This window comes from Lissotriton vulgaris, chromosome 12 (genome assembly GCF_964263255.1).
Source record: "Lissotriton vulgaris chromosome 12, aLisVul1.2, whole genome shotgun sequence".
NCBI classification, from domain to species: domain Eukaryota; kingdom Metazoa; phylum Chordata; class Amphibia; order Caudata; family Salamandridae; genus Lissotriton; species Lissotriton vulgaris.
Genome location: NC_141700.1, coordinates 801,708,304 through 801,720,933, shown reverse-complemented (window position 1 = coordinate 801,720,933; position 12,630 = coordinate 801,708,304). Strand labels below are relative to the sequence as shown.

General features: G+C 47.2%; 1 protein-coding gene across 2 annotated transcripts in view; it reads right to left on the bottom strand.

Moving 5' to 3' along the window:
- PLD2 (phospholipase D2) overlaps positions 1-12,630 on the bottom strand; it is a 476,181-nt gene that overhangs the window by 166,896 nt on the left and 296,655 nt on the right. For both annotated transcript variants that reach the window (XM_086946231.1, XM_086946232.1), the window contains exon 6: positions 2,736-2,835. In XM_086946231.1, coding sequence (XP_086802357.1) covers positions 2,736-2,835 — 100 coding nt within the window. The remainder of the gene's footprint in view (positions 1-2,735; positions 2,836-12,630) is intronic.

Below are 12,630 nucleotides of genomic sequence, written 5' to 3'. Positions count from 1 at the left end.
TATTATGAACTGTAATTTTTAACTTATGACAGTAAATGGCTACAGAAGTAATTCAAAGCCTATTTTTAACATTCAGTAAAAATCCAATTTAATGGTAAATTTGGGTTTTTAACAAACATTTAGGAAAAGTAACTTTTAGAAAGTTACGTTTTATCTGCTTGAATCTCAAGTAGGCTAATTATAATTAGCCGACTAACAGGTCTGCAAGTGTTTCCCTTAATGAGGTGTCCTTCAAGATCAGAAGAATGGCCTGTGTGTAGGGAGGTGTTTTTCATTGCCTTGCAAATGAAGGTGGACCAAAGAACTTCTTTTACTTGGAAAGGAGTCTGCCCTTTCACTAGCAAATGTAAAGTGAGACCTGGAGAAGGCACCCCTTTGTCCCTCCAGCCAGGCTGACACTAGCCCTCGGAATAGGTTGACTATAGAGGAGGGGGCTGCTCATTTCTCTTACCACACCTCTGGGTGGACACACAGGTCCTGCATAAAGGAGGAAGTATTTCCCCATCTTGCATTTTAGGATTAAGAGGCACTGTGGGAGCGACTGCAGTAGAGCAACAGAACCTGCTCTTTCACCCCATTGGTTAGGGAGGAACCAGGAGTCCCCATATCTGCTAGCTGGTGCCAACCATAGTTGTGGCCCCCCAAGGCACTCCCCTCAGAACACTTTATGGATCTACGGAAGATCAGAAGTGGACTGGATCTGTGGTCTGTGACTGAGGCGAACCCTGTAGTTCTGGACTTGTTCCCTCTTCTATCCAGGACTAAGACGTGGACACTAACTGCCAGTTGGATGGCCCTCGATGTGACTACAGGGACAAAACAAGCTGGAAGAGGCCTTTTTCCTTCTGGACTGGGCCTTGCTGTTGGCTGGAGAGAGTCCTGGCCCCTAAGTGCTGTCCATGAGGTCCTAGCAGCAGTGATTAATTTGAGCCAGTGGTTTCCGGTGCTCGGCACCGGCACTTAATTGGCAGCACCGACACTTATGACAGCTACCATGAGGTGGGCTGTTTGTCTGATTTAGAGTGAATACAACAACAGTTGTTTGCTAATTCAATACAAGTTGAAAATTACTATTACCTGTTGCCTATAATAATCTTATAGGTTTGGGAGCCTGGAACAGTCTGAATTGTCACAGGTGTAGACGTGTGATGGTTAGTAGCTGGTTTGGTACTGTCATTGGCAGCGCTCACAGGGGAAACGGGTGGTATAGGCTGCAGTGGCCTCCTGAGGCCCGGCACTTAATTGTTTACAAATTAAGCACTGCCTGGCAGCCTAAGAAGGGTCTCAGGGGAGCTGCCTCAGAGACCCTGAATAGTCAAGGCTTAGAAAATCTGTGGACTTCCAAGACCTCCTTCGCCGTCGGAGGGACCTTGTGGCAAATGTATCCAATTCTGATATAAAACACTAAGTCGGAAGGTACAATCTTTGACCGGGACGAGCCTGCTTGGTGTGTCCGACCCGTGCTTCACTGCAGTCAGGTATTCAATCGTGCGCAGTGTCCTGGTCTACCACTTCCAAGACTATCATTGGCTCATAGTGGTTTTTAATGTTATTTTTACTTAAAACTTTTAAAAATCATGTCTCCAGTTCCCCTGATTGTATTTTTGTCATTTGTTTTATTCAAATCTGCTCTATTTTCCTAATTCAGTTTGTGATTTTTACTGTTTGATGTTTTGAGTTTATTACTGTTTTGGTACTGCATAAATACTTTACACATTACCCTAAGTTAAGCTTTTTTGCTCGGTGCCATAGCCACCAGGGGTTGAGCTTAAGTTAATTTAGTAACTTTGGGGTTCACCCGGACAAGCTAATGTTATTGTTCCTTGAGGCAGGCGACTGTCTACTATGCATAATAATCCACTTTCTTACAATGACCGTCTCTGGTTAGCTTTTCCATGAAGCAGCGTCCGGAGTTTGGTCGCTCATCCTCCTGGGTGTAACCTAGAAGTGGGTGCATTAAGGGCCTCGGAATGGGCTGTGGTGTTCGATCTCTTTGCCAACCCCTAGCATCGTACAGTAGGTTTATATCTGGACATTACAGGAGTGATCTCTAGTGCTAGGAGCGAGTTGCCCGCTGTTGAGATGGGGCTTATGCCCATCGCCAGTGAGTCAAAGAGAATTATTATGCTATTTATTCATGCCAGGATTATCTGTGCAGGAACAAACTGCCTGATTGGTCCAGGGAAATAAGTGTAAAGCTCCTGGCTTTGCTGATCGTTTACTTCTGGGGAAACAGCTCCTGCTGACTCCTGAGCGGGGGCTGCCAAAGAGGTCTGCTTACCAGTTACCTCATGAATTGAGAAAAGCACAAGATAGAAGTGGGCACAACTCGCGTCAACTTCTGAATTTCGTCTGGTGGCGAATCAGGAGGTCGGTCTTTAGAGGCGGCAAGGAGGTCGGCCATGGAATAACGGGCTGAAGAAAGATCTCGAACTCCAGGAAAGAGCCTTGAGGCGTGAACAGAGATACAAATGTTGTACGGATGGACACTTCACAGAAGGCGATGATCTGAGGATGGGAAGTAAGCGCACAGTGGAGAGGGGGCTGGCTGCCTGCTGGTCCCACATACACCCGGCTCCAAGTATGAAGATCCATCAATTACCACATGCCTTCAACTCAACACTCGACACCACTCCGCTGGCATTCCAAGTCCACTCAGCAAATGGGCTCCTTTTGTTTCTGCTTCCCCCACACCGGCCAGTGCCCCACCGCCAGGTAAGAGACACTGCACCCACCTGTTTGCTGGCGACCCGCCTGGTGGAGTCGTCGCTGCCACGCGGGAGGGATGGCATCTCCGCAGAGGTGGGCTCCACACGAGTCCGCTGAATGGCGAACCTGCAGCATGAAAGGGAACAGTGCAGTCAATGAAAAAAGGCAGAGAATGGAGTTGAAAGAATCAAGAAAGAGGGGAAGAGGGGTCTCCCGTGGACCTCCAGCCACCTCTTCACTCCCTACAATAATTATTATATGGCATAGAAGCGGACTATGACCACACACACACACACACACACACACACACACACACACACACACACACACACACACACACACACACACACACACACACACACACACACACACACACACACACACACACACACACACACACATACACATACACGTGTTACCATCCTTGTGGGGACTATGTGTTTTCACCAGCCTTGTGGGGACTAACCCTTCCCAATGTTTTAAAAATATACCAATAACAGAAAAATGTTAAGAAAAAATTCATAATACAGGATCCTGCTTCAATTTTACAAATATGTTGTTATTTAGTCACGCGCACAGAACCATCATTGTGGGGACTTGGACATGTGTTACCATCCTTGTGGGGACCTACTCAATAATTCTTATTTCTGATTGAATACACTCATTATCTAATAGATAAATGCTATATTTCAGTGCCATACATGCATAACATGATACTTTAGTCAAATTTGAATAGGTCACTATGTCTTAGGTGCACCTAGAACAGAGATTTGTCTAATAATGCATTTTACAGTAGAAAATGATCATATATATAAAGTGCATTGACAGGGATTCACGGATGTTTAGCCTATTACTGAGTGCACACAAACATTAAGGAATATGAAAACAACACATAGTTAAATTAATTTAGAGGCTTAAGATCCTGCAATGGGGCCAGATGGCAAAACCAAGTTGCCATCTGACCACCTAGTTGTTTTTCATCAACCTCACCAATTGGCACCATCTACGTATGGCTGTGCATTAATAGTCCCCAAAGAGATGGCATGATATTATAATAATATTCTAGAGCTGACAGAGTAAGTGTATGAAGATGATAATTTTCAAGCCCCCACAGAGATATTGCATGATTAGATTGATGCCCAAGTCCCTACAGATATTGTGGTTTTGGTGTACGATGATAGTCATGCTGCAGTTCATGCAGAAATAACACTATTACAGTAATGCACAGGTACCACAGAGGTAGTTTGTGATTATAGGAATGCCCAGGTCTCCACAGAGATAGTGTGGTATTATAGCCATGTTCAAGTCCCCACAGAGATAGTGTGTGATCATATTCACGTTCAAGTCCCCACAGAGATAGTGTGTGATCATAGTAATGTTCAAGTCCCCACAGAGATAGTGTGATCATATTCACGTTCAAGTCCCCACAGAGATAGTGTGTGATCATAGTAATGTTCAAGTCCCCACAGAGCTAGTGTGTGATCATAGTAATGTTCAAGTCCCCACAGAGATAGTGTGTGATCATAGTAATGTTCAAGTCCCCACAGAGATATTGTGTGGTCATAGTAATGTTCAAGTCCCCACAGAGATAGTGTGTGATAATAGTCATGTTCCAGTCCCCACTGAGATAGTGTGTTACTATAGGAATGCCCGGACCCCCACAGAGATAGTGTGTGATTATAACCATATTTAAGTCCCACATAGAGAGTATTATGATAGTGTTGTTCAAGTGTTGTAGAGAAAGTGTTCGATGAGTCATTCTGATATTCATTCAGAATTCGTATAGCGCTTAATTATAGTCACTCTCAAGACCCCGTTGACAAAATGTGTGATTATATATCATGTTCAAGTCCCCTCAGATATAGTGTGTGATTATTGTTATGTTACATCTCCGCAGAGATAGTATGTGATTACAGTCATGTTCAGGGCCCCACATAGAGAGTGTTATAACAATGATGCTGAGGTGCTTGCTGTTATAACAGTCATGCTGAGGCTCCTGCAGAGGTAGTATGTGATAATAATGTTCCCTAGGTGCCTGCTCAGGTAGTGTGTATTACAGTCATGTTCAAGTGAAGTTGAGATATGTTGTGATTATACTGAAGCTTAGGTCCCCAAAGCGATAGTGCATGATTAGGGAGGCCCACTAAGATGGTGATTATTGACCTATAGAGAAAGTGTGTGATACATGTTAAGTTCCAATCCCTCTAAAGACAGTCTGTTATGATATACATGTTGATGTCCCTGAAGAGATAGTATGTGATGACAGTCATATTCAAGTCCCATAAAGTTAAAGTATATTGAACCCACGTCCCCACAGAGATAGAGTGCAATTATAGACATGCCAGGTCCCCATAGAGCAGGGTTCTTCAATCTGTGGGGCGCGCCCCCCTGGGGGGGCTCGGCGCCATCCCAGGGGGGGCGCGAGCTCCACTTCGATCTTCCTTTTGTGCCCGTTTCTTTGTCTGGGTGATTCTCCCAGGAGGGGGCCAATTCACGGAGTAGACACCTTCGGCTGCGTGCGAGGCAGGGGTCTCCTCTGCTAAAAGCAAACAAAAAACAGACACGCTTTCATTTTTAGCAGAAAAGATCCCTTGCCTCCCACTGCAGCTGAAGCTGTCAGCTCTGTGAATTAACCCCCTCCTGGGAGAGTTCGCTCTTCCCAGAAGGGAGAGAAGGTTTCGCAGAGGTTTTGAGGCACGGGCAGGGTGGGCTCTGGTCCAGGGCCCCAGCCTTTCAAGGGGGGTGGGAGTGAGGAGGAGTTGGGGGGCGGGAGTCCTTCAGTTATTTTGGGAAGGGAGGGAGAGGTTGCAATCTGGGTTTGGGCCATGAATCGGGACAGTGGGCTCTGGTCTGCGGTCCTCAACTCATGAGGATTCTGACACCTTCGGGTAAAGTTTGCGCTATATAAAATCGCATAAATAAATAAATAAATAAGGATCTTTGTGTGGGCACCCGGTGTTCAGGGATGTTGGTCTGCAGATTCAAATTTGAATCATAAAAGGTGTGAGGGTGGAGTGGTGGATGTATGGGTGGGGGGTGGATGGATGAGTGAGGGGATGGATGGTGAGTGAAGGGGTGAATGGATTATGGGAGAGAGGATGGATGCATGAGTGGAGGGATGGATGGGAGTGGATAATGTGTGTATGGTTGGAAGGGTAGATGGATGGGTGGAAGGGTGGATGGATCAGTGAAATGGTGGATGGATCGATGGGGGGTGGATGGTGGACGAGTCGGTGGGTGGATGGATGAGAGAGGTGATGGATGTATTGATGTATTGATGGGTGAAGGGATGAATGGATGGATGAGTGAAGGGGTGGATGTGGGGATGGATGGGTGATTGAGGAGGGTGGATGGACGGGGGGATGGATGGAGGAGTGAAGGGGTGGATGAGTGGTCAATGGATGGATTCATGAGTGGATGAGTGGATGGATGAGTGGGTGGTTGGGTGAAGGGTGGATGGAGGGATGGGTGGCTGGGTGAGGGGGGAGTGGAGAGAGAGGGGGAGGATAGATGGATGGATGAGTGATGACATGGATGAATGATTGGCAGAGTGGATGGCCAGGTGTGTGCATGGATGGGTGAGGAGAGGAGCATGGAGATGGATGGGTCAGAGAGTGCATGCATGAGTGGGGGGAGGGTGGAGAGCGGGATGGATGGGTGGATGGATGACTGGGGGGTTGAGTGGGTGGACGGATGAGTGACTGGGTGGATGGATGAGTGGGTGGGGGGTGGCTGGATGGATGAGAGGGTGGGTGGTTGGATGGATGGATGGATGGATGGGTGGAGGAGTGGATGGATGGGTGGAGGAGTGGATGGATGAGTGGATGGATGAGTGGAGGAGTGGATGGATGAGTGGGAGTATAGCTTGGGTGAATGGTTGGATGGATGAGTGGGTGGATGGATGGGTGGAAGAGAGGATGGATTGGTGAGGGGATAGATTGGGTGAAGGGATGGATGGATGGGTGAGGGGGTGGATGGAGGGATGGAGAGGTGAGGTGAGATGATGGATGGAGGGATGGAAGGTGGATGGGTTTGCAAGTGGTTGAAGGGGTTTGGATGTGGATGGGGCTCAGATGGAGGGACGGAATGAATGGTGGGGGAGTTGGTGGATGACAAGGTGTACATGATGGAAGGGGAGGGTTGTGATGACTTCCTTTGCTTTCTTGGTGCCATGAGAGCTGTGGTTCAGAGTGGAAGGTATTTGAATTGTTTGGCTGCCCCCTTGCCTATGTGTTACTGTTCTGTATTCTATGTGTGCTCATGTGTGGGATCTATGCATCATGCGTGTGACATTTTGCGTGACGTCCAGCTGCTACTTGAATGCGGGGCCCCCATGGGCAAGGTCGGGTTCCATGTTTTGGGTTCCGCTTGGTGAAGCACCCATTGTGTGTTCCCTATAGTGGGTTCATCACGGCGGTCCTCCCTTTGGTTCACTTGTGCATGGTGCTTTACATCCTACAATGTATTTGTTTATTTGTTGGGGAGTTTGTGAGATTGGGTTCTCAGCACTTGCTGTGTTGAAGACTAGGTACCGTTTAGAACTGGATGTGGAGCACAGCCCGAGGATGGCAGTGGCAGGGATTCGCCCACAGATTGAGAGTCTAGGTGTGGCTGGGCACCGGCACCCCCGTCACATTCATGTTGGTGTTGTTGATCTGTGTCCTGTGAAAGGCAGGGCATCCTAGTGGGGAGAATTTGCGCACATTTTGTCTTGGAGGATTGTGTTTTGAGCTGTCTGGTACGCCTCTGTCGTTTCACCACACCCACTCGCAGGCCTGCAGTTTGCTAGGCACTCTTGTTGTGTTGAGCATTGTTTTCCGGATATGGCCCGTGGTGTGCGTGTGGCAGTCGATCATGTGGTGTGCCGGATTCCCGAGGTTTCTGTCGGGTGGTGGGGGGGCCCAACATCTGGGGGAATTCAGCTGGGGGGGCTCAACCTGGAAAAGTTTGAAGACCTCTGCCATAGAGATATGTGTGATGAAATTCATGTTCAATTACTAAAAGATAGCACTTGATTGATTATATTGATGCCCAGGTCCCCACAGATATAGTGTGCGATTATAGTGATGTCCAGGTCCCCACAGAGATAGTGTGTGATTATAAGGATGCCCAGGTCCCCACAGAGATAGTGTGTGATTATAGGGATGCCCAGGTCCTCACAGAGATAGTGTGTGACTACAGGGAAACCGGGTCCCCACAGAGATAGTGTGTGTTTATATGGATGGCAGGTCCCCACAGAGATAGTGTTTGTTTATGGGGATGGCAGGTCCCCATAGAAATACTGTGTGTTTATAGGGATGGCAGATCCCCATAAAGATATGTGTGATGATAGTTATGTTCAATTACTCAAAGATAGCGTTTGATTGGTTATATTGATGCCCAGGTCCCCACAGAGATAGTGTGTGTTTATGGGGATGGCAGGTCCCCACAGAGATAGTGTGTGATTATAGGGGTGCTAGGTCCCCACAGAGATAGTCTATAATTATAGAGATGTCAAGCTCCCCACAGTGATAGTGTGTAATTATAGAAATATCCAGGTCCTCACAGAGTTGGTGTGTGATTATAGCGTTACCACAGTCCCCGCAGAAATAGTGTTTGATGACAGTCTTGTTCAATTCCCCACAAAGGTAGTGTTTGATTGATTATATCGATATCCATGACCCCACTGAGATAGTGTGTGATTATAGACTTGTTCAAGTCCCCACAGAGATAGTATGTCTCCACAGTGATGTCTGTGATTATAGGTTTTATGAAGACTTAAACAGATAGTCATAATCTAGTGGTTTAGCAAACTAATGTAGCCACTTCAACAGTGACAGCTGCTCCACTGAGGTGGAAGAGCGTCGCCCCACTGCTTTAAAGCAGGGCAATGGAAAAAAGGAAATGATAATAATGGACCGGATTATCATTTTATTTTTAGTATTCCAGTTGACATGGTGTTTCTGGTTGGCTAGGGTATGCAGGTATGGTAGGGCAGAACCCATCAGTCTAGTAAGGGTAAGATAGTAACACATCAAAGACAACCCCTGGCAGAGCAGTCAGGCTTATCCCAGAGGCAATGTCTAAAGCGTTTGCACAACGCACTCACACAACAGTGACACTTTAGGCACACCATAAAAAGCGACTCCACACAAGGTTACATAAAAATATCTTTTGTATTATTTATTTTTAAAAAGTTAGACCACAATCACATAAATCACTGTGCCACTAGGCACTTTGTCATGACATCACATAGTCATACACCACTTTTGCCAATTGGATAATTGTCATAATTAACAATGTTAGTGAACTTTAGTAAATACTTATAAGTGAACACCACACTGAAAACATAAGGCCTAACATTACAGTTAGTGCAATCAAGACAATAACGATTAGTTGAACATGTTTCCGCTTGAGCCGGTGTCACCAGTCTGACAGGGCAATCTTTTAAGATAGTTGCTTCCAGCTTTGTTAACACCCAACTACATCCCCTCTACATCCCCTGCCTCCTTCTACATGAAAATGCTCCTCTGGTTCCCGTAGAAACAGGGAAAATGCCAGGAATTACAGAGACGCCCTACGGGGCAAGAAAACGCCAAAAGATCTCCTGCCTGCACAACGGGGAGAGAGCACAGTCTATGGGTGCTTGTGCTCACCAGCGTGATAGGGCCACTGGCCTGCACTCTCTGCAGGGAAACACTACCGGTTTCCATGGAAGCAGGGGAATGACGGAAGTACAGGGGTGATCTGCGGGGTAAGGAAACACCAAAGGATCTTACTCCTGGAGATCAGCCCAGTGGGAGGTCTGTTTGTTGGTGCGAGCACACTATCCCTGGGTGCTCGCACTATCTAGCGTGATGGGTCCACCTGCCCCCACTATTCACAACAACGGGGCCAGAAGCCAAGGGGAGCCAAATGCCTCCGGTACAGCTCCGTAGTGTGGCATGGGTACGAATCTCTTCATGTTTCGCTGCAAGCGGCCTGGTGCAGCTGGGAGGCTCTTGCCTTCCTTAGCAATGCCCGCACCCAGGGGCTCACATCGGCCACCTAGGGTTTCACATCGGCTGCGTGTGGAAGCATCTGAATGGACACGTGAGGCTCTGGTCACTTCCGGGTGCGGCTGGGCCACATCTTCTGACAGCCAAGGGAACTCCCGGGCCGATATTCCTTGCTGCTTGGGCATGACCTCGCAGCCATGTAGCAGAGCCCCGGCTGCTGGCTCACATAAACAAAGGCAAGCAATACGAGAGGGAGAGCGTTTTGTTCCGTTCACCTCCTCCTTCTCAATGTTCAGGCCCTAGATGAGGGAGCTGTGCTGCCCATGCTGCAGGGTAAAAGCGCTCCTGTATGGGGTTAGCACAAATTGAGCCAACTCCTTGGGCAACAGAATTGAAAACGCTTACCACGCGCTATTAGCAAACAGGGAGGCAAGCACTACCTCGTCCCTGGAGACACTGGGACAGAGAACAGGGCACAGGCTGGCTAGCACGGAAGGTTCCTTAGCAGAGAGGCAGTCACTTCAGCCACCCAGCAAGCAGCAGGTTAGTTTCACAAGAAGGTATTCACAAACTGCGGTTCCTCCTGGCACACAGCAGTCATTGGGTACGTGCCCCACATAGTGTCTTTTTATTTTCATGGGGTCATAGCCCCTGTATTTATAGTGCCAAAGTCTTTGTTCTGAGGGAACTTCAACCACATATTAGAAGTGCACAACACTGCCGTTCATATTGAAAGCCTTGGCACCAGACACACCACAGGGGGTGGAGCCATTATTTTGGAAGGTAGGCACAGACCTATTCAGATGCATGTGCAACTCCTCCCACCACACCAAATGAAGACCAGGCCTATTCAGGTGCAAGGAAAACTCCCCCTGCCACTCTAAATTCAGGAAAGGTCTATTCAGCCTAGCACTGAGTCACCCGGGCAGGACACACCTCAACTACCCCAGGGACTAGAGTGAATGCACATCCCTTCTCTGTCAGTCAAAACCAAACAGTCAATACACATCAGGCAGGCGCAAAAACTCATAAGCACACAGAAATACCCACTTCTAAAAGTGGTGTTTCTAACTCTGTTTTCACCAATAAGCAGGATTTATCACTAGCATGCCTGCCTGCTATGGGCCCCCAATGTTAAAAACTGCCTGCCTTTCCGTGGTGGCATTGCCGCCACGGAAAGGCACATCCCAGCCTGCATACAAATATGGATGACGGTGTCTACCAGACACCGCCACCATATAAACTGCTTTTCCACCCTGTAGGCAATCGGGTGGATTGCCTACCTGTGGAAAACCGGCAGACAGTATTCCCATTCGCTGGGGTCCCCCCCGCCATGGTAATGTGGCGGGGGAAGTTAGAGGCGGGCGGGGGTTTTTGGCGGGTGGATCGCCGCCGCCATACGGGCAGTGGCGATCCACCCGTTATCATAATGAGCCCCTTAATATTCCCTTGCCACGCAAAAAACCCATACCCACCCTAAGCCCTAAGAAATCCCTTACGATCCAAAAACTCATACCCACCCTAACCCTGAAAAATCCTTTGTCACGCAAAAACCTATATTCACTATAAACCATAAAATATACCTTGCTACCCAAAAACCTATACTCACCCTAAACTATAAAAAAATAGATTGCCACCTAAAATCCCATACCCATCCTAAACCCCCAATATTCCCTTGGCACCAAAAAACCCCAAACCCATCATCAACCCTAAGGCACAACTTAGAATCCAAAAACCCATAACCGCCCTAAACCCAAAAAATCCATTATCACCCAAAAACTCATACCCACCCTAAACCATAAAATTTCCCTTGCCCCCAAAATCCCACACCCACAATAAACCTTAAAAATTCCCTTGTGACACAAAAACCCATACTTTACTTAAACCCTACAAAATCCCTTGCCACCAAAATCTTAAACCCGTCCTAAACGCTAAAAATCCCCATCAAACTCACAAAACCCATAACCACCCATAACGCTAACAATCCCTTACCACTCAAAAACTACACCCACTCTAACCACCAATAATTCACTTGCCACCCAAATACCCATTCCCACCATAAAAAATCCCTTGACTCCCAAAAACCCATCCAAACACTAAAACCTAAATTATTCATTACCACCCAAAAAACCCATTTCAGCCCTAAACCCTAGATGTTCCCTTGCCACCCAAAACCCAAGCCCAGCGTAAACCCTATAAAAGCCTTACCACTCCAAAATCCATACCCACCCTAAACGCTAAAAATTCCCCTATCACCCAAACACCCATACCCACCAGAAACCATAACATTTCCCTTGCCCCCCAAAAATCCATCCCACGCTAAACCTTAAAACAGCTCTTATCACCCAAAAACCCATATCTACCCTAAGGCAAACCTTACAACCAAAAAACCCATAATCACCCTAAAAATTCCTTATCACCCAAAAACTCATGCCCACCCTAACCTTAAAAATTCCCTTGCCACCCAAAAACCCACACCCATCCTAAATGCTAAAAATTCCATTGCCACCCAAAAACCCATACCCACCTTAAACCCTAAATAAATCCCTAACAACCGAAAACCTACACTGACTGTAATCCCTAAAAATTCCCTTGCCACCCAACAACCCCATACTCACCATAAACACAAAATGTTCCCTTGCCACCTAAAAACCCATAACTACCCTAAAAAAAAACCTTACCACACAAATATACCCACACCCACCCTAAACCCTAAAAATTCCCTTGCCACCCAAAAACTCATACCCACCGAAAAACCCATACAAACTATAAACCCTAAAAAAATCATTACAACCCAAAAAAAAACACACACTAAAGCCTAAAGGTTCCCTTGCCACCCAAAACCCCTACCCACCCTAAAAACTAAAAAATCCCTTACCAACCAAAAACCCACAAGGACACACCCACCCTGAGCTCTAGAAAATCCCTTGCCACCAAAAATCCC